Raw genomic sequence first — 23,811 nt, forward strand, 5'->3', positions numbered from 1 at the left:
ATGCTGCCTACGAGAGACTCACACACAGACTGAAAGTAAAGGGATGGCAAAGTTATTTCATGAAAATGGAAACAAACAAAAAGCTGGCATAGCAATACTTATACCAGACAAAATAGACTTCAAAACAAAGGTTGTAACAGAAGACAAAGAAGGGCCCAGTAATTCCACTTCTGGGTATTTATCTGAAGAAACCCAAAACGCTCCTTCAAGGGAATGTGTGTATCCATATGATCATTGCAGCATTGTTTACAATGGTCAAGATGTGGAGGAAGCCTGGCTGTCTGTCAATGGATGAATGGATACTTATATACAATGGAGTATTACTAAGCCATAAAAAAGAAAGAAATCTCGCCATCTGCAACAACATGAATGGACCTAGAAGGCACGATGCTGAGTGAAGTCAGACAGAGAAAGGCAAATGCCGTATGATTTCACTTATGTGTGGAATCTGGAGAACAGAATAAAAGAACAAACAAATCAGAAACAAACTCACAAATACAGGGAATATTTTGAGGGTTGGAGATGGGAGAGGTTTTGGGGGGGATGGATGAAAAAGGGGGAAAAGATTAATAAGTACAAATTGGTAGTTACAAAATAGTCACGAGGATGTAAAGTATTGCATAAGGAATATAGTCAATAATATTGTAATAACCATGTATGGTGTCAGATGGGTACCAGATTTATCGGGTGATCATCTCATAAGTTACATTAATGTCTAATCACTATGTTGTACACCTGAAAACTAATAGAATTCATATGTCAACTGTAATTGACAAATAAATATTTTTAAAAAATAATAATAAGAGTGAGTGAATGAAGGTTAGTTCGAGAATGGACATGTGTTAAAAATTACCCAGTATTTCAAGTGATTTGATGAAATTTGGTGAAGAGCCTCCCCATTCTGCCCCAGTGCCTCGTTTCCAGGTTCCTAGAATTAATTTGACTTGGAGACTAAAACATATTTAAAATTTAGATCTGAATTCAGCAATTGAGTATGATTATAACATTTTTTTTTAGCTCCCCAGACTTAAACCAAAGGCCTCATATTACACTGGTTGACCCTATGTCTCAGAGACCTACTTTACTTTACATTACTTCAACTGTAGCTATTGTTATAATTAATATAAGCCTAATAAACAATACCATAAAAACTGACTTAGTATGTATATTTATGTGTGTGTATATGCTACAAAGGATTATTTGAAATTAAGAATAAAACAGAAAAGTTTGATGAAGCAAAGAAAACAAACTTAAGGTAGGCTGCTAGTTAAAAAATAACCTACTATTTTTTAAAAAGGAAATGTCAAAGGGGGCTATATTTTATTTTTAAAACTATTTTTATATTAATAAAACGGCAAATTTTCACTACAGAAAAAGTAAAAAATAAAGATAAAGACCTCTTTTATGTGTATGTGGGGGGTATATGTATATGAATTTTATACACACATGCTTATATATATATAAATAAGTTTATACATACACAGAGGATTTAATACGTAGTGTCCCCCACTGAATTAATGTCCACCCAAAACCTCAGAGTGTGTTCTTATTAAGAAATAGGGTCTCTGGAGATGTAATTAGTTAAGATGACGTCATACTGGATGAGGGCCCTAATCCAATGACTAGTGTCCTTATAAGAAGGCCATGTGGAGACACAGAGAGTCACAGATACAGGGAAGAAGGCCATGTGATAATAGAGGTCGAGAATGGAGCAATGTAGCTACAAACCAAGGAATGCATGGGGCCACCAGAAGTAGGAAGAAGCAAAGACTGAACCCCTCCTAAAGCCCTAGGAGGGCCCACAGCCCTGCCAACACCTGCATTTTCCGACTTCTAGCCTCCACAACTGTGACAATAAATTTCAGGCCACCTAATTTGTGATAATTTGTTATGGCAAGCCTAGGAAACCAATACAATACAGATACATGTTAGTACTAATCAGCTTGTTTCTCTTAACATATTGTGAACATTTTTCATTTCTTCTTCATGTGTAACATTTGCACTACATTTCATTATGTAGGTATACCATAATATACTTGATTTCAGAATTTTATGTTAATAACGTTTAATTCCAAGAACTTCTAGTTTGGTCATTTCCCCTCTTTTTCAGTTAATTCTCATTTCAAAGCAACAGAACTGATAGTCCCTTAAATGCTAACAATGACCCAAATCATTGTTGGCTTACATAAAAAGACATGGACATTTTCCCATATCCTACAATTCTTCAGGTGATGTTGCAGGGAGGTTTAGTTGTTTACTAGTTAGAGTCATTAAAGCCAAATGGACACCATCAGTTCTGAGCTCCCTTGTTAATGGGAAAGTAAGCCAGCAATCATCTTATTAAAAAAAACAAAACACATCGTGTCCTTGGCCATCATAAACTAAGGGAATCACAGGATGTCCGGTCTAACGGTATTTGGTTTCCTTTCACGGAACAACTTCAATTAAAGCAAAAGAACACTCTTAGCTCTCAACTGATACTCCAGTGGCAGCGACCTGCTCAGTCCCAACCAGAAAATAATCAGAAAATAATCACCTATAACCTAGATAGCAAGAGATTACTGCCATCATGGAAACAGTAACTCAGCTGAAATTTGGCCTGAAGGTTTTGCAATAAATGGTAGATGAAATAAGTTGCACTCTCAAAATCTACTAGTAAGTAGGCCTAGGGCATTTGTGAAATCATAAATACCTTGTATTGTGTAATATCTTTGGATTTTGAACATATGTGGCTAAGAAATTTGGCTTTTACCTGGAAAAGATTCTGGAAGCAAAGCATCCCCACCTTGTCAAAACTCACATGGTCCCACAGCAGATCCTTTCAGGTAAACGCAAGACTTTACTGGGCTTTTGTTTCCCAGTTTCTAAATTATACTTAAGGCAATTTCTCTAAGAGAGAAATTGTCAGGAGTCAAACTGGCAAATAATAACACAGCCAAATTAGAGAGAAAGCTAATGGAGTGAGGAAGAGTTGGGAAGAGTTTGCCTCAGAATATTTTTTTAAAAAGGAAGGTAGGGCATCCAATGCTGTAATTATCATGGGCAAAATTTTGAAAGCATGGAAATGGTCCTTTGCCGCCTTTAAAAAAAAGAAAGCATTTCTACACACATTTTCATCTTAAATTTAATAGTGGAAAATCTGATCTAACGTTAAGGTGACACTAAATACAAAGAAAAGAATGTCTACATAATGACAGGGCTGTTCTCCATAGAAATAAAAGAGTATCTCCTATCTATCAAGAACTCAAAGAAAATCTAGCTACTAAATTTAACTGTTTCATATCAAACTTTTAAAGTGGGTTTGGTGTTGTTTTGTGTGTGACCTAAAATAATGATCCTGTTATTACTGTACAGTCTATTCTTAATATAACCATTTTATATGTACTTTCTGAGAGCTGGACCTAATTGCTAGAAAAGGCACTGTGGACAAAGACCAGGGAGAAATAACTATTCTTTTTCTTGAGGGGTTTATATTTAGATTAAGAATACAAGATAAAATCTAAGTCAAGACTATATTATAGTATCCAGGATATATTTTTTATAATCTTCTTATAACAATAAGATAAAGCACCTGATTTTTTAAAAATGGGCAAAAGATTTGAACAGATGCTTCACTAAAGAAGATACACAAAAGACCAATAAGCACATGAAAAGATACCTAACATTTTAATCATCAGGGAAATATAAATTAAAATCTCAATGAGATATTGCTACACATCTGTAAGGATGGACAAAATTTAGAAGACTGACAATACCAAGTGTCGACAGGGATATGAAACAGCTGGTACTCTCATATTCTGCTGGTAGGAATTTAAATGGTACAACCACTTCGGACAATTATTAGCAGTTTTTTAAGTTTCTTTTTTAATTTTCTAAAATATAAAAATAATTATTTATTTAAGTATAGTTGGTATACATTATATCGGTTAAACAAACAACAACTATATTACCCGAACATTCCACTACTAGGTATTTACCCCACAGAAATGAAAACATATGCTCCCACAAAGACTTGTACATGAATATTCATAGACTTTATTCATAATTGTTAAGAACTGGAAACAACCCAAATGTCCATCAACTGGTGAATGATAAACAAAATGTGGTCTAGCCATACAATGGAATACTACTCAGTGATAACGAATATTGAACTGCTGATAAACCAAATCTGGACGAATCTCAAAATCATAATGCTGAGTAAAAGACGTCAGACACTGAGGAGTACAATCTGTATGATTCCCTTTACATAAAATGTAATCTATACTATGGTGACAGAAAGCAGAGCAGTGGTTGCCTGGAGCTGTGGACAGATGAGATATGAACTTCAAAGGGTACCAGGAATCTTTTGGGCGTGATGGCTTCAAGGGCATATACACTACCAAGACTCACTGAATCATACGCTTTAAATGGATGCAGTTTACCGTATGCAAATTAATTTTTAATTGAGATGATGGGATGGGAGACTAAAGTATAATTTGTTTGAATTTTGTCCACATTCAATTTGGACTTTTAATGAACATCTGCTGTGTGCCAGGTACTGAACTGAAGACACAAAGATCACAGATTATTACAAAAATAGCGTAAAAGAGTACATTGAAACTACAAGCAATGATACTAGCTAACATTTTTGAAGGCATTTGCTTTGCACCAGTCACTGCTTGGTATACTTTACATTCCATATCTCATTTAAATCCTCATTAAGAACTCTGTGAGGTTGATGCTTTTATTAATATTATTCCTATTTGCACTTTAGGAAAATGAGCTTTAAGAAGCTAAAAAAATTGCCCTAGATCACAGTTAGAAAAGGGTGGAGCTGGGATACAAAAGCCTCACACCAGAGCTCAGGCTTTGCCATTACACGGCACAGCCTCCCCAAGTAGCAATCTGAAGCTTGAAGAATCCCAAATGGCCCTAATGTGGGTAGGAATGGAGGGCTGCTGCAGGCTCCAGGCCATATTTTCGGCGTAAGCCAAGTTTTGAACTGGAGTTGAGATAGCAGTGACATACTCATCACACAAGCTGGAAACAGTCACCGCTGACATCTTAAAGTGCGTGGTATGGCAATGCTACCTGCCTGTCAGAAATTCCAGTGAGAGAAAAACTGACTTCCCAAACACCAAAAGTGCTTTTGAATTTATTATGTGCTGCTAGCCTCCCTGAGGGATTTTGGAAAGACTTACAGGTGCCCACTCTCTCCCGTGGTCAGGGCCCAGCCTAGCTGGTGGATGATTCATCTCTTCCTCCTTTCCCCAGGAGAACAAATATTGGAGGGACAGATTTACTCTGACCCCAGAAAGAGAAAGAGAGGGAGAGAAAAGGGAGGAGCAAGGGGCTGGCACATCCACCCCAAGAAGCCCTCACCCTGTGCGGGGCTCATCCCCCTCCATGCTGCATCCACCAATCACCCCTTCTTCCGCTTCCTCCTCTTCTAACAGACACATTTAGCCCACAAGCTCCACTAGCTTTCTATTTCATGGTTATTGATGGTGAGCAGGTCCCTATAGCTGGGATAATGTATTCAAAGCTCTCCTTTTGTTGATTCTTAATTGGTGGGTCTCCATGGGGATTCACTCAGCCTTCACCCAAACCAGTGGGTGAGGGGGCTGGAGTAGGGGGTATGGTGACTGCAGATGGCTTGTTTCCTGGCCAGTGATGCACTAGCACTATCTGCAGAGGTCACAGGAAGGCCAGATATTGCTTAGTAACTTCCATAAAGTGGAGGTTAGATGAAGACTTAGGGGAGGCCAGAGGACTGCAGTAGAGTGGCTAAAAAAATGGCAATAACCTGTCATCTCACTGTTTTAGGGCCCTACACAGTACTCGACACACAAAATGTACTGAAAGAAAGGAAGGAAAGAAGGAAGGAAGGAAGGAAGGAAGGAAGGAAGGAAGGAAGGAAGGAAGGAAGGAAGGAAGGAAGGAAAGAAAGAAAGAAAACAAAAATTCAAAGATATCGAAAAAGAATCCTCACAGAGAATTATTTTGCAGTTTAGTGCAAGATTCATGGTGCATACTAAGCAGGCAGGACACCTCTCTCTCTCTCTCTCTCTCTCTCTCTCTCTCTCTCTCACACACACACACACACACACACACCACACAGAGGAGGCAGCTCCAATGTACTATGGAGAGAATGAAACAAAATAAGGACTATGGATTGTGATATGTGAAACCTCAAAGAGCAGATGCTGTAGAAGCATATTTCATTTGTGATTTCCGATGTTGGTTTAATGTAAGAGTGGTACTTGAATTAGGCAAATCTTTAATATCATCCATGTGACTTTAGTAAAGTCCACAAATATTTGGAGATGCTTTCCAATATACTTCAGCATGTAAAACTCGTTTTTAAAATTAAGACTCTATGAAAAGGTACACTGGACTTATCCGGTTCCCACCATTATTATTAGTTTATAACCTTTCAGTTTCTCCAGGCACATCAAGTAAATATGAATACATACTCTCATTTTCCTTGTAAAAGTAAGTATACTGTATTCATATTATTTTTAACCTAGTGATGGTCAATACAAATATAAAAAATTGGGGGATCATAAAAGATCAGCTTTTGGGCCTGCCCGGTGGCTCAGGCGGTTAGAGCTCCATGCTCCTAACTCCGATGGCTTATATATTCCCACATGGGCCAGTGGGCTCTCAACCACAAGGTTGCCGGTTCAACTCCTCGAGTCCCACAAGGGATGGTGGGCTCTGCCCCCTGCAACTAAGATTGAACACGGCACCTTGAGCTGAGCTGCCTCCCAGATGGCTCAGTTGGTTGGAGCACGGACTCTCAAGCACAAGGTTGCTGGTTCGACTCCCACAAGGGATGGTGGGCTGCACCCTCTGCAATTAGCAAAGGCAACTGGACCTGGAGCTGAGCTGCACCCTCCACAACTAAGACTGAAAGGACAACTTGAAGCTGAAAGGCACTCTCCACAACCAAGATTGAAAGGACAACAACTTGACTTGGAAAAAAGTCCTGGAAGTACACACTGTTTCCCAATAAAGTCCTGTTCCCCTTCCCCAATAAAATCTTTAAAAAAAAAAAAAAGATCAGCTTTTTACTTTTCCTCAAGTGACTTTTTGTAAGAAAGAAGTAAACTTCCCACCATGTAGGTCACTCAATAATGCTCAAACTGGTGACTCAAGGCTATATTAAAACTTATACCCAGAGGTCACAGTTGGGGACACACACTCAAATGTTTTTTATTTACATGCTGCATTTCTGAAAGCTTTTGAAAATTACAGGAGTGATAATTTTGCCTCTGCCAGGTATCAGCACAATAACCACAAAATTACTTTATTGGGGTCAGATGTGGGTACCTCTCCATCTCGGATGCCTCCCATCAAGCACTTCTCCCTCCCTGCCTGTAGTCTCCGATACTAGAGGCTTTTCAAGGAGAGGCTGTACATTATTTTTCTTTGTATTCCTGGTGCCCAGCATGGAATTTGGCATATAGAAGCAAGACAGTAAGTTTACTGAAAGAATCGATTCTTAAGTGCTTAAGTGACTGCCAAAATTGTGGCTTAAATTTTAATATAACAATAATTGTGTAATTATTTAAAGAGTGGGAATTAAATACATTTTCTTTTTTATTGTAAGCAGCCTGAAAACATGTGTTGGCATTCTAAAATGATGGAAAGGAAGTAGATTGGGGTGGGGGAGAGGAGCCCATTTTAGAAGCTTCAATTTCTCCTGATTTGCTGAGCACCAAATGCAAACCTTGCAGGAAATCATGGTGGTCTCTTAAAGGAAGGGATACTGTGGTTGATAATCAAAGTAAAACTGAACATAAGAATGCTTCTCTGAGATGTTAATGAATTTTTTGACAAATTACCTCTTAGGACTTTGCCTAGTCGGCTGACTCTACAGAACAAGGAATTAATGGATTTATAACAAAACAAAAACAAATATTACTTCTACGAAGAGCAAAACAAGAATACATAAATCTAAGGTATACCTCATGTGAAAACCACTGTTATTTTAGGATTATGGAACGACAAACATACATTAGCCATAAACTTCTGGACCAATCCTGTATACAAGATCACAAATTTTATAGACTTCCACCAATGCACACTATATTATTTATAACATGTACTCTTTTCTCTCAAATCTCTTACCCTATTCCACTTCGTTTTCAAGTCATGGCCCAAATCTGATTCTTTTGGCACATTTTACCTGTCTGAACCAAATGAGGTCTAGAAATAACAGGAAGATGGAAGACTGAGCTTTAGCTGTATTTTCTGTACCAGATAAATTACACAAAAGGATACCATCACGAAAAGCAGCCATCAACTTGACCATGATATATGTATATATATATATCTCAACGTCTGCTCCTTTAGAAAAAAATGCTTTCAGTAAGAAAGTTTGCCCTGATTTAAGTGAGTGAAATCCTAATTAGCCTGGGAGAGTTGACACTGAAAATGCACAAGATTTTTTTTTTTTGTAACCTACTAAGAAGTTATTTCTTGGTGGCCTATAAAACTGTTTAATCTTTATCTTACTAATGATTTATTTTCATAAAAATCGATGAGCATTTTGAGAATGCATTTAACAAAAACATTTAGGAGAAATTTCTTTGTCATGCTATAAGGAGAAAGTTGCATAATTTCAATTTTGGCCTATTATATGAATTGTAAGTTTCCACTTTGAAAGAATTCTCTCCACATGATATAAATCCCAAGGGCCCCAAACAACCAAGATAAACAACCAGTGTTTTAAAATGAACTAAGAAACAAAGTTCAGACGATACCAATGGGTTGTGCGTGCAAAAAGGGCTGCTGGAATAGTGCTTGAGACGTGAGATGAGTATGACATATCCAATTTGGTATTACAGATGCTGACTGCTGAAAGATAGCCTGAAGTCAGGAACACGAAACCATTCTAACATAGATGTATATTCTAACATATTTCATTGTGGAAAAAGTTCCTTTCAACAGGAAAGGAACAAATCGATCTTTCTTTTAAAGTGAAACTGACAAAACTCAAAAGTAAACAAACCCACACAATCCAAGTCAAACTCTCAGTCCACTCCAGAGCCTGCCATCAAGGTGATCACCTTCCAGCTGTCACAGGAACTGGCACTGGAGCCACAAAGAGCAGCCTGAGCAGTTTCATTAGTCATGTCTGCATGTTTTATGGCATGAAGTGACTCAGGAGGATCCTTCGCAATGAAGTACCAGACACCCTGCTTTTGAGTTTGGAAGGATTAGACTAGGGTACAGACGAGCCGCCCCTTGAAGTTACGCTGCTAACTATGAAGTGGGCTTCTGTAAGTATAGAAGCCACTGTCTGAGCCAAGTACCAGTCCTGGTATGGGGTGAAGAAGCACTGATTGCTTCTGCTTGGTGAAAGATGCCTTGAGCCAGGGAAAATCTATTTATCTTGTCTTGATCCTTCCACTGGGGCTTGCAAGAGTTCTTTCATGGTGAATTAAGGATTCTCTCGTACTACTGGACTCTGCAGGGTAGGGCACTGTTGGAACTCCATTTTCCTTTTAATTCTCATTTCAAAACAGGAGATCAATTCCAGCATGCACACTTCTGTTTATATTACGCTATTTTTCAATTAGTGAGCTTTCAATGGCTTTCTATTTTCAAATTCTGACCACCCTGCCTGCCTTTCAATGCTCCTGCCTTATTTTCTACTACTGCCCTAGGTGCACTTTGCCAGACCAGTGACAGATAATTTCTGATTTTAAAGACTACACTCTTTTCACCAAAATGTTTGGTCTCCCACTGTGTCCTTTAGCTTCCTACAGTAGTCTGGCCTTGAGGGTATCTTTTTCTACTTTGAGTCTCTGTGGGCTCAGGAAACGCAAACCATTTTTGTTATCAGACCAAGCCAAACAGTCACGAGGTAAATTTCTTACAAAATGAGCAACTCACACATCTGACTTTGCAAGAACTCAAGTACCTGGAGCAGCATCTAGCAGAGAGAAAGCTTGCCCAGAGCAGAGTCTTAAGTATTTGTGGAATCAATTCTCCAAACCAAATGGAGTATTTAGATTAGTACCAGTATTTCCCTGTCCATTAACCTAAGGGATTATTTACTGCAGCTTCAAGAGCTCCCCATAAATGTAGAAAAGATACCACCTATGGAAATCAACCTCCTACATTCACAGGACCATCTCAAACCAGTTTTGTGTTAAGATAATACACTGTAAACAGACACAACCAGTGACAGCCACTGCGGAGCAGAGGTGAGGCTCAACAGGGGCACCAAGAAGAGGATCTCCTTAACAGAAACTCTGACAAAGGACCCTGAAAAGACATTAAAAATATTGGGTACCTAATAACCAAAGGATCAAGTAACCCTTTGGTTTTTTTTTTTTAAATACTAATAAAAATTAAGGACAAAATCACTATTTTCAAAAACCTCCTATGACAGTAGTAAACCCAGATGATACTAATACATACATAACGGAGGCATATGAAGCTAGACTTTTGCTGTCTACAGCTACTGTTTTGGGGAGTATGATCTGAAATCAACATTCTGGTTTAAAGTGAGCCATGTTACGATAGCTTCTATTAAATGGAACACATTTTCACGACTCTCTTACTCATACACATACACACATGCACAATTTTTCTTTTTCTTTTTCTCGACAGAAGTTCATTTTTCAAAGTTGGATGTCAGAGCCAACGTTGTAGGCTTAAGTTCTCGTTTTGCTTTTCTTTACAGTCCATTTCCTGGGGCCAAGTAAAAATTTTTTTTTTTAAATATTCAGAAACATACGCTACTGTAGTTGCATGTTCAAACACCCACGTGGAAACAGTCCTCTGGACTTATACATTCATTCTTAAAAGCCTAGAGTATGCAAACAAAGATGTGGTGGGCAGAGGGCCAGTTAATAAATCTCATTTCCTACTAGCATCTGCATGAAACAGCCATAGGGAGTAACCTCTCAAGGGAGAGCCAGAGCAAGACTCACTCACTCTGTGAATTAAACAGTGTCACCTCAAATGGCCCACACTACATTTATATTATTTTAAGCGGCTCTTAATATGTATGGATTTCCAAGGCTCATAAATGCAACGAGGAAGCTGGGGCTGAGGAGGCAGGCCATCACACAGTAGTGGACATGAGCCATGGAAACATCCGCATGGCTCTGCTGAGCCATTTTTACACTTGCTCCTTTCAACTGAATTAATGACTAATGGAAGGGTAATTTTCTAAAGGAAACTTGCTCTTCTAACCAAAGTGCACACTGGTTTCAATTGTGATTTACTATGCACTCTACTCCAGGCTGGAAAAACGGGCTCTGTTTACACTTAGCGATACCTGGGTTAAGATATCTGGGTCATGAACCATATTTGACCCTTATTTATAAACAATCTGGTACAAACGTTATAGCAATAATGTCTCCTGCTGGGAAGAGTGACTGATTGCTCAGTGACAGTGCTCCGAAGCAATGTCTTGTTCTCCAGCTGTACCCTCCCCTCCTTCAGCTGTACTACCAGCCAGGTGAGGGGTGTTCTTGTTCTGGAGTTCCTCAAAGAGTAACCCTTTCAACAATTACAGCAGTCTTCTTATATTTACATAGTTTTTCTTTTAAGAAAGTCTTTGTTTTAAATGTTTGAAGTTAACTTCACAAAAACTTTGTGAGAATGAAATGAGATATCTTACATGTAATGAGCAAATGTAGATTTCTCTAAAAAGATAAAGGACCTGCTGGAGGGCCTATCTAGAAGTCAGTAAAGGAACCAGAAATAGAATTCACTCTGATCATCCCAGGGCTCCGGGCTTACCCAGGCTCTCCATGGTCCTCAAACAGAACTCTCAGACACATTTCATTGGTGTCTGAACCTACCTACTGAACCTACCGCTGAAGTAAAACTTACTTGGTTATACCTCTACTCTGGCTTTCAAATTGCCTTCCAAGTTTTCTCAGCAATTAAATGGCAATATTGTTCCAGCCTCAGGATGCCAAAATAATTACAGAACAGTTCCTGGATAGAAAAATGTGTCACATTTTCCCTTCCTTATACCCTACCAAAAAATAAGTGGTAGTTACGAGACACTGGTCATCCACTTTGGAAGAAGAGCAGACGGAGGAAAAGATCAACTGTGTCTGTTTCCATGTGCACCCTTTGTATAATATAATACAAATGCAATTTTGGAGGCTTCCCTCTTCATTTAATCGACGACATGTCTCACTATGGTGTCCTAATCCTATTAGATAAAGTACGAATACAATGATGCTCATAGTGACTTAAGAATTTGTCCAGTCAGTTCTTTATTCAATTTCAGTTGTTTTTCACATAATTTCAGGTACCATCATAGAGACTAAGAGAGCAAACTGGAAATAATTCAGGAAATGGAAATAACTTGAACTGAATTAAAAAGGTAAATAAAATTTCATTTTAAAGCAATAATTTATCATCAAAAGGTAACATTTAACCTTTCCACAAGTGGTTTTCCACTGCCATTTCAGTTAGTTCCTATGACTAATAAAACCCAAGTGGGCCATGTCCTTTAGCTCACATGGTAAAATTTGAACTCCATCTTAAAAGCAACTGCTACCTACATGGCAAAGATTAAATTATTTAAGAAATGAGGGCTTCAAATGTATTACCTATAAGAATAGTTTAAATAAGTGAGGTTTAAAAGCAACTCAGGGTTGTTTTTAATTCTATTATAGGCCTCAGAATGTTCACAGAGATAGGTGGAGGAGTCAGGAAGAGAAGGGACCGAACTTTCCCAATCACAAGAGTCTCCAAAATGAGAGTCCCAAAACTGTGGACCAATTTTGGTGTATGTTGAGTGAATAACAAGGTTTTTGGACTCTGTAAGGATGCCATGCCAACATATTAGTTGCAACCACAAGGCATGAGATTTTGGTGACCTCATGGGTACAGCCAAAATTAACTCCAAGTGTTTATGTAACTGCCAGAGATGACAGGGTAAAGGTTGCTTATCATTTTTTTTTATTATTATTCAACAAATAGTGGTTCTTTGGTCAAAGAGAGAGGAAGTGGAAGCAGAGTACTTTCAGTCTTGTTTTATAAACATACAACATTTATACTCATGGAATATTCTACCCATAATACCATCTGAATGTTTAGACGAAGGCATTAAAAAAAAGTTATTTCCTGTTGCTCACTGGCTGAGAGGATGCGCTTTAGAGGTATGTGTGCTCTGCCTCAAAGCAAAAGCATTGTTAGTGGTTATCAAGGTAACATTTAAAAATAACTACCCAGTACAAAAGAACTTCAGAGGAAATATGAGTGAAGCTATCAGTCTCCCTTCAAGTCTGGCCTTGAGCTGCATTAGACTCTAGCGGCATTCTCAATTACATTGTTATCCTTATCAAACAATGCAAACAATTTTAATGAGCTTATCTACTAGAACATATTGCCAGATATGCTAATGTAAAAATGTTGCCAACCATACAGGCTGTCTCATTAATCAAAAGTCTCACAATATAATGACCAAGATCAGCCCCATCCTCAAATCAGACCTCAGCAAAATACCAGGAATTACCTTCCTACTGTAAATAAGAAGGGCGGGCTCCCCTATCCATGCAGAGGCCACAAACTCCTAAGAAAATGCATAACAGCACCCAGTTCTTTTCAGGTCCGTTGCAGTCCAGTCTCTTTCTAATAAACCTTGGGTTCTATGGAGAAAATTTTGGTGAACGCCTGACACCATGACCTCTGCTGTCAATCCTTGCACCAATCAGCGAGCAGAATTCTTACAAAGCTCCATCAATCTGGTGGTTTAACATCACAGACTGCAGCTTAATCTAGAGGATTCCATCTTTCCTGCACACACACCCCAGGGCAGGCAGAAACATTTTCCTCGCCATCCTCCTGTTCTCTGCCTTTAGGCACAGACTACCTAATGGTTCCTTTAAAATCTAAAAGGGAAGGAGCAAAGGAAGTGCTACAGCCTGTGTCCCCTTTGGAGAGGGGGAAAAATTGCTTGCATTTTTATCAATGTGGAAGGAAAGAGATGGAGGGAGATCCATTGCAGGCAGCAAACCTATTCACAAAATGCTTTCCATCTGCAATCGTGGAGCCTCAATGCATACCCAACATGACACATGGAAACGGATAGCAAGAATCACAACCGCCTTTACAAACGCACGTCTGCAGCCGGGTCCGGAGGCAGTGTCTGCTCCATTATATAACGGGCTGGATTTCCGCGCGCCCCCGCCGAGGTCCCCCGCCCAGCGCCGCTCCCAGTGCCAGTCTCATTACCTGTAGGAACGCTCCCCGCGCACGGTGTGCTTCCGGAAAGGAATGATGGTCCCGTTATCCTGGATGATGTCGTTGTTGTTCTCGCCATTTGGGGACAGGGTTTGGGTCGGACCAGGCATTGGCGCACTCCCGAAGAACGAAACAAACAGCTGTGGGCCGGCTGGTGAGGAAGGTGGCTGTGTCCTGCCTTCCCGCTCGCCTGCTCCTCACGCAGACCGTGCCTGCTGCCTGGAAGCTCCCTCGCCTCTCTGCTCCTGCTCCCACCCCGCCCTCCTGCGTCCCGCCCTCCGGGCTGCTGACGTCAAAGCGCAGGCAGCAGTACCCTGGTCACGTGCCCAGGCCTGTCACCATAGCAACTCGCTAACTCATCATCTCGGCTCAGTTCGCACAGGGCCGCGGCGTGACCACGCCGGCAGCTCCAGGCAGGCACGGGGCAGGCCTACATCTGGTATGTAAAACCCCAGGCCACCCCCAGTCCCCCTCGCAGACTCGCCTGGTCTGAAAACCAGCTCTTCCTCTAACCATTTCCTTTCTGACCCATGCTCCAACTGCAGCTGTGTACACAAAAGAACGATTCAGGCAGAGGAGTGTGGGAGACCCTTTAACTCTTTCAATACCAAGTCCTTATGCCATTAAAATTAAATTCAGTCAGGTTCCAGAAAAAAATGTAGGTAAGACCTGGGGGTCTCCTTCTAGAAAACGTATCAGACTAAGGGTTTAGAATTTCCAGTTTCCTCCCCCATTCTCCAAACAGTAGCAACGTTCTCCCCAAAGGACGCCCCAAACCTGAAAACCTGAAAGGAAGCTGTGTATCCTTCTAATCAATGTAGACTTGACTTTAATAATGTAAAGATTACAGATTGCTAATGAAGAGATTTGCTGTACAAAAGAATCCCCAAAGATGGTTTGTAAAACAGATAACTACCATCTTAGAACATCATGGTTACCCAAGACTTTCTAATTCAAATTCTCATATTGCCTCCTGATACAAATAATTAACTCTTTGTCATTTATTTCATTTTCATTTGAATTAAACAAGTGAACACCCAATTTAGTATTTGGAAGCTCTCAATATTCAAGATGTCCTAGTCTATTCATTGCAAGGCAGTTTTCAAATACACTGGCTATGAGACAGGTACTATTATTATCCCTATTTTAAAGATGAGGAAACTAGTGAGATTAACTTGCTCAAGGTCACACAGCTAGAAAGTGTAAACTGGAACTTCCAAATGACATGCTTTATCAATGTGATTGGACAGCAGTGATCTATATTTAATGTGAGCTCATAAATATTGTATTTCAAAGAATCAAAGTACTTTATGTACACTCTCAACATGACCACTGTGAAAAGATAGCTGTAAATAGAATTGCCATTACTGTGCAAAGCCTATGGATTAGATTATAAAGTCTAAACAGACCCCAGATGTGTCCAGTGCTTTCCTCCAGAGAGAAGAGAATTTGAAGGATTCTTTGCTTATCAAAAGTGGTCTCTGACCTTTTGTGGGTGGGAAGGGAAGAGAAATTGGGGTGTAAAAGATAGCATAAATATATGTAGCAGAAAGTACTAGGCTATCTGGCTCACCCCTTCACATCATTGTGTGGTTCATCAGCTTTATCATTTTATGATACAGATATTAAAAAGAAGTAAAAATTTTGTCATTCCTGACAATTCTCCAGCATTTCTCCCTGGTAATAAGTTATTTCTGGCATCAGGCTACTAGAATTAGAATCAAATGGTTTACAACCCAGATGGTAATGATATTCTCAAACAAGGGGGCATTTTTTTCTTATTTTGGGCTATATTTTAATAATTTTATTTTCTGTTTCTCCAGTGAATTCACATTATACAAGCTGATTTCTTCATCCATATCTCAGTTTACATGAGAATTTTTTCTCATACAATCAGGATCCAATTCTGACCTAAGTCTTACATAGTACACAGAATACCTAAGAGATTCACACCATGCCTCACATTGCACAATAAGCTGCAGGGTCTTGAGAGTATAGTCATTGCTAAAAGGAACCATGCTTCCTCTTACTATTTCTGGTGCTGGATCCATAGTTGTCAATTTCCTTACTAATTTGTTCTCTTTCACAAAAGCTTCCCCTTTCTTTGGGGACAGTCTGAAGATGAAAAGCACAGTCTACAAATCAAATATTTGATATTTTCAGAGTACGCCCTCTCATTTTGGGTTCTTTAGTATAGCTTACTTTTCCATGATCCCATATTTAAGTAATAGGTTAGACAATGATTTTATCATGGGACAAAATTTGTCAGAATTTGAATGTATAACTCATTGATTATACCAACTAATTTTGTCGAGCGAATACTGCCACCGTTTCTAGGCTGCTCGTGAACAACAGGATTATTGGTCAAGAATTTGGGTTAATGGGCTAAAAGGCGAAGGGTAGTAAGTCAGGTGAAGGAGGTATCTAAGAGCCCTTGTAAATCTTCCTCTATAACTGCTCTGAGCCACATGACTATAAAGGGACCCAGGGAGCTCCAGAGACCTATGATTACCATCCGAAATGCAGGGGTAACAGGGGTAATCATTTGAAAATATTAAACAGATGTGTTTTCATTCCTCTTCCCATAAATCAGGTGATCTGGCAGCCATTCCCCAGTTTAACCCTAGAGAGAAGGGGAGGGCAAATTCCACGTTGGAAGGAGGATGCTAGGATATAGGGAAAGTACAGAAAAGGCAGGAAGAGGGAGGGAAGAGTCTACCTTCCCAAGCCCAACTAAGTGTAGGAAGAAGGGGATGGAAGTAGGAAAAAGCAGGCTCCCATCTCCAGGTCCCTGAAAGAAGACAGACTTTAGAGAGGGACTGGCTTTGTTCTCAGCCTAAGGGACTCTTTTGTCTCATTTCCCATTTGAGACTCTGGGGAAAGATCCCCTTAAAGAACATCACCCTGACATCTTCCTCCTGAAATAGGTAAAGATTCCATCACTGTAAAGCTTGACATCAATGGTTTGCTATAGTTAGGCAGAGGGGCCAGGGAGAAAGGGAAAGATATCTAAAAGACTAAATATTCCCCCAGGAGATGGAGCTATTCAAAGACAGTGTAAACTGGAAGAGGCTGTAATACTGTGAATTGGTAGGTTTAAAACCAGTTCTGTTTCCCCACTCTTCAGCAGGGTGAGCAGAGTCACACAGATTATAGAAAAATATAACTAATCTAAAATGTCTGTGCACATTGACTATGGATTAAAGTTTTCTTATGTACACAGGTATACTTAAAGTATATGCAGAATACTGTCCTACATCTCTGACTGCCATATGGAGAAATGGCTCCTCTCATCGAGTATCATGGCTAAAGTTGGGGCTCTGGAGTCAGGCTGATCTGGGTCCCCGACTTGTTTTTACCACCTGCAGGGTGGTGACTCTAGCAAATTCCTTTGCATCTCTAAGATTTAGTTTCTTCATTTGTGAAGCGGACTTAATAATACTGCTTTCACAGTGTTGCTGTGAAGATTAAATTATATAATATATTTAAACAGTTAACACAGTGTCTGGCAGATAGCAAATGCTCTTGGGTGGGATGTGTTGTTATTTTTGAACAATGTTAGGCATCCCCTAAACTGTTCATTCATTCACTTGGCACTTATAACTGGAAGTCTTGTATACTGGAAGCTGGCAAAAGAAGAAGAAAAGTCCCAGGATTGGCCCTTGAGGGACTCATTGTTGTTGTAGGTTAAGATAAAAATATTGGCAATTGTGGTACAACATAAAGCTGTAATTGTACTACATAGGGCTCACAGAAGATGAGCACCTAATTCAGAATGAAAATTGGTAAGTAGGTAGGTCTGAAAAGTTTCCCCGAGTTATTACCAAAGCCTTGGATGAACAATAATTATACATTTTTTGTTCACTTCGTATGTGCTAGCCAGACTGTAAGATCCCTTAGGGCAGGGGCTTCACCTCTTTTGTCCATTGCTATAGCTACAGTTCCTAGAACAGGGTCTGGCAGGTAGTACCGTGTTTCCTCAAAAATAAGACCTAGCCAGACCATCAGCTCTAATGCATCTTTTGGAGCAAAAATTAATATAAGACCCGGTATTATATTATATTACATTATATTATATTATGTTAAACCTGGTCTTATATAAGACCCAGTATTTATTATATGATATGATATGATATGATATTATACCCGGTCTTATATTATATTAAAATAAGACCAGGTCTTATATTAATTTTTGCTCCAAAAGACGCATTAGAGCTGATGGTCTGGCTAGGTCTTATTTTTGAGGACACACGGTAGGCACTAAATGAATATGTCATTCATTCATTTATTCATCAAATGGCAGATTTGATTCTCAAAACAACCCTAATGACAAAATTGAGGTTCCAAGAGAAAAAACAACTTGTCCAGGATTGGCATCAGGCGTTCTGAGCCCCTAAATTCATATGCTTATCCACTGGGCATCACTGTCATTTAAAAGAGGAATGGTAGCGTAAAGGGAAGATAAAGGGCTTCTCAAGCAGATATACTTAGGTACAGAGGTAGGAAAGTGTGTGATGTCTCTGGGAGACAGCAAGTTGTTTAGTATGGGCCCAGAATGGAATACACAATGGCAGGATACAGGGCAAGGACCAGGTGCAGAAAGGTGCCAAGGCCAAGCTAAGGAGCTGACTTTCATTCTGAAGGTATTTTGGAACCAAGAAGTGCTTTAGGGAAGCAAATTAATGATGAAATTCACATCAAGAAGGTCTGATGCTGGCAGTAATATGGAGGATATATTAGAGAAGATTAAAATGAGTCAAACAAGTCATGATGGCCTAAACTCAGAGGCTAAGGAGTTGAAGAAGAAAGTACAGATTTGAGATTTTCAGAGGGGTATAACTAAGATTTGCTGTCTAACCAGAGGTGGGCAAGGATGTGGAATGGGGGTTAAAAGTGTGTTGTGAAGAAGAAAGAGATATTTCAAATGAATCCCAAGTTTATGGCTTGGATGACCAAGAGGATAATAGTATCACTTTATCAAGCTAGAAAATACAGGTTGAATTGCCCTTCTGGAAGAAAGGTTCTCGTTGTAATATGTTTTCAACATAGAGAAGTACCTATAAACTTCCTAGTGGTGACAATGAGTGGTCACCCAGCTTCACACATAGTGGGTGTTCTTAACTATTTGTTAAATAAGGGTATATGCATGTCTTTGAACTTATTAAATATATTTGACTTGGAGATTTGGAGGAAATTATCTCATAGATGTTAATTGAAGCTGTGTGTGTTGACACCCTCACTTAGGGAGAAAGAGACAGCCTGCGATGGAACTCTTTAGAAATTGAGTGATAAAAGAGAAGCCTGCAAAAAGAGACTGCCAAGGATTTTTGCATGGTGGGGCAAATGACAAGGGAGTGGCTTCACTGGGCCCAGGGGAGAAGCTGAGAGGAGGGAGAAGTCTCTAGGGCCAAACGTCACAGAAAGTTTGAATCAGATAAGGCAGAAAAGTGTTCACTATATTTGACAAAGTGTTCTCAAAGATGTTTTTAAAAGGTTGGATGTCAGATCAGACCTATCAATGATTACTGAAGAAAATAAATCTTCAGCAAGTAGGGAAAGCTGCAATTCTTTGCAAAATTACTAATATGCTGACTTAGCAAAGATTTGAAGGAAGGAGGAAATATTAAATCAAAGGTCAAATATATATATATGGTATCAGCAACTAACTAGATTCAACAAGTATTTGCAGTAAAAAACTCCCAGTAATAGAGGGGACCGATATGTAAATTAACAAGAACCTGTTAGGCACCAGATGAATTAATCCTACCTGAGCCACCATTCTAGTACGGTCAAGATCCCCACCCCCCAAAAAAGGTAAACAAAAATTTAAAACGCATGTTTTTCTTTTTTATTACCAAGGTGGACCCAGAGGACACAGAGCCAGAGCCACAAGCACAACAAGCGTATAAGTAAGCCAGCAGCAGTCCCAGCACACAGATCCAATCAAGGAAGATGGAACTGGGCACCAACCCAGATTTTAATTGTCTAAGTTCCTAGGTTATAGCACAGTCCCATTTCTCTTGAGATTCTGGCTAGCAAGCACCGATAATTGCATATTGGCAGAAATCATTGTCTCTACGTCTCCAGCGTGTGAGGTTAATCTAGAACAGGGATTTAACATTGCCTTGGATTTGAAAAATCCAAAATACAATAGCAGAGATGATATGAAATCATTAGCCAGGAAGGATGTTAATCCTGATTCCATCCCAGAAGCATCTACTTATCACGGATGCCTTTTCCAGGTTAAAATGTTTTGACTGGAGCTGATAAATGCTGCAGTCTTTCAAAGGCATTCACCGCTGACACAACAACCTTACATGAGGGTTTCCTTAGATTATTATCACCTCTGAATGCAGACAGAAGATTCCACTTAGCTGTCACCATCACTGTCCTGGGACAAGTAGTTTCTCCCATGTGTATGTCCTAGGATATTTTCCAGTACGTAATGGCAGGAACAGCTTATCAGTCCATGGCTTAAAATAAGCTTCACAGACAAAATGATAGTAATGAATCAATATGTGATTAGCCAGCCAGGGGCACTTGCCCTGAAATCACAGAAATGTATCATATTTTGCTGTGTCTAATGCACACCCACGTTTTTGGCCCAAAATTTCAGGGGGAAAAAATCTTTTGTTTTAATTTTTTTAATTCAAATTTTTATTTGTTTACATTTATGCACTTGTTTTTGTATTATAAAGGAATTTTATCATTTATTTTTCAGTATACTATGGTACAAGAAATTTTATGTAACAAATAATTACAAAACACAAGAAAAGATATAAGGTACAAGAAATTTTATGTAAGGTAACATTTACAATATTTACGCATCATAGAAGGCCAAGAACTCTTCATTGTTCCAAGTTTGTTGTAAATTCAACAAAATCGATTATTGTATTCCAGGGTATTATTTTGCATATGGTATTGTTATTGATTTCTAGAGTTACACTTTTAACTCATCAGCATAAATAAAAAGATTTAAAAACATTTATATAGATACAGAATTGGCACTACCCATGTATAATGCGCATCCTTATTTTTCCTCTTACAAATCTGGGCAAAAAAGTGCACATGTATACACGGCAAAATACGATATTTGAGAGTAGTCCTTACTCACTACCTTAACCCTGAGACATAAGAGATTTTATTAGTTCTTAATTTAGCTCTGATGAAAACTGCATGATATGTATATGCTCTTGGCTTTTAGTAATAGCATTTTCTTTAAGAAAAATTGGTGAATAATGTTTTCCCCCAGATGAAGAAACCCTCTTCAAAGCCAACCAAAGCAGGTGTACTCCTCCAGGATTGACTTTTGAGATTGCCTGTCTGTGCAGATTATTTATTAGCCATATTTGTAGCTAGACTGATAAGTTCGCAAGACAGCATCTTGCAAGCCTCCTCCCTATTTGCTGGTAAAATAGGGTTTCCACAATGTCAAAACACAGAGCACATCATTGCATGAGATGCCTCTGTGTGTTGGAATCTATTTTCTAATTTGCTTTTTTTGCATTTTCTCAAACTTGGACTTAATTTTGGAATAACTCATAGGACATGATGGGAGTGCAATTTCGAAACACTCAGAGCATTATGAATTCTGTAATCATTCAATCAAATCTGGGCAATGTGAAGTTTTAGTCTATTAACTTAAAATGTGCTTTTGAATTATACCATCTGGTTAAATTTAAGAGCTTTAAATATGTTTTCCATAAAAATACAATGTGATAAATGTTATAATTGAAAAATGTATTAAATATCACAGGACTACAGGAAAGAAAGGAACCATGTCTGGGGAAATAGGGAAAGCTTCACCGAGGCAGTGATACTTATTTGTATTAGGGCTCAATCATTCATTCAACAAATATTTATTGAGTACCTACTATGTGCTAGGAATAATTCTAGGCTCTAAAAATATAGAAATTAACAAAACAGATAAAATTCCCTGCCCTCCAGTGATGAAAAGAAACCAGTGTAGAACTGTGTGCAGAGAATGCCACCTTTTGTGTAGAAAAGAAAAAAGGTGTGTGGGGAAGGGTAGAAGATCAATCATAGGAGGCACCTTGGAGGCAAATTTGACTGTGAATTTATGTCCATGATTATTTTTATGAAGTTGGCAAACAGAAAAACCAAAGCACACAAAAGTAAAAATCCCTCCTCCTACAGATGATCAATGTTAATACTTTTGTGAATTAACTTCATATCTTTTTTCCTATACATGTTTCTATGTAACTATTTTTATATAAATAGCATCATACTACAAAAAAAAAATTCCCTGCCCTTGTGCAACTTACACTTGAGTGTATGAGTGTGCATGTTGCGAGGTGGCGGGGAGTCACAGGAGGTGAGGTCAGAAAGATTACAGAGGGACCAGAATGTACAGGGCTTTGAACAGCCATTGTGAATCGCCATTGTAAAGATTTTGGCTTAAAACCAAAGTTAGAAACCGTTAATTTGTAGTAGTCTTACCAGTGTCTGTTGGCACAGATGTGGAATTCTAGTATTAATAACAATGACAACAATAATAGCAAAAGCAATACTTAATATTTATTGAGTACTTTGTATGGACCAAGTGCTATGCTTTAATTGAATAGGTATTTTCATCCTCACAAAAACTTAGGAGGAAGAGGCACTTTTAAATCCCATTTGTTAGAGGAAGTAACTAGTTAAACAGCTTGGCCTGATCACTAGCCAGGAAGTGGCAAAGCTGGGCATTAACATACCTGCCAGGTGTCAAAGCCATCATTCTTATTCACTAACAGCCTGCCTTCCACTAGGGTCTGATAAAACCAGGGTGTAAGAATGCAGAATATAGGGTTGGTGTAGCAGGGATGAGACAGAAGAAGGACAGAAAGGCAAGAGAATGTAGATTGCTGCTGGCCCTAAGGCAGTTTAGTCCAAGAGAGCAAGGAGGTCAAGCCAAAAAAAGGCTGGAGGCAAAAAGAATGAGGACAGGATGGGAGACTGTATTTGTGGGAGTAAGAGATTAGAAGAAGTAGGGTAGGAGTTGTAAATTACGGTTAAGGAAAAGGGAAGGGGAGGGAGGAAGAGATACCAGGATTTGGGGTTAGCAGTGTATGTGATTAATAGAGAAAAAGAATTTTCTTACCCTTATTTATTGTGATTAACTATTTTCTTTCTCTGAGTAAGCCTCAACTATCAGTCTATTTCTTTGATATCTTCTGTGGGGTTGGGGGAGAAGAGATCACAGGCATTTTTTTGGTCTTTATTTTCAAAGCTAAAATCTGCTTTCATTTTCACTATGCCAAGACTGTTGTAATTCAGCCATCCAGCTACAAACATGTCTATTTGAATGTTCTCACTGAAATGTGTCCATGGCCAAGTTTATGAAATTCCTTTATTTCCTTCCCCTATTTTAGTTCCATGTTTAAATAAAACACATCTTGAACTGACCGGGTAGAACAACTGAAAATGGATACTTCTTGGGCTCAGTTGGATGGCCAGGGAAATGAAGAGACCGGTACCATTAACAAATACTCTTTCAGAAGGCTCAGAAGCTTTCAAGTGATGATTTCCTTAGGGCTCTCAAAAGTCAGCTAACTCATTGGGCTTTATTTCTGACTTTGCTAAACAGAGTGAAGAGACTTT

At 39.0% G+C, this 23,811-nt stretch overlaps 1 protein-coding gene across 4 annotated transcripts in view; it reads right to left on the reverse strand.

Moving 5' to 3' along the window:
- Positions 1-23,811, reverse strand: part of MAPRE2 (microtubule associated protein RP/EB family member 2) — a 142,777-nt gene that overhangs the window by 76,682 nt on the left and 42,284 nt on the right. For 2 of the 4 annotated variants that reach the window (XM_081078178.1, XM_081078177.1), the window contains one exon: positions 14,203-14,328. The exons of the other annotated variants lie outside the window; for them this stretch is intronic. In XM_081078178.1, coding sequence (XP_080934304.1) covers positions 14,203-14,321 — 119 coding nt within the window. In that variant the 5' untranslated portion in view covers positions 14,322-14,328. The remainder of the gene's footprint in view (positions 1-14,202; positions 14,329-23,811) is intronic. 4 annotated transcript variants of the gene reach the window in all.

Source organism: Rhinolophus hipposideros (assembly GCF_964194185.1).
Source record: "Rhinolophus hipposideros genome assembly, chromosome: 17".
Classification (NCBI taxonomy): Eukaryota; Metazoa; Chordata; class Mammalia; order Chiroptera; family Rhinolophidae; genus Rhinolophus; species Rhinolophus hipposideros.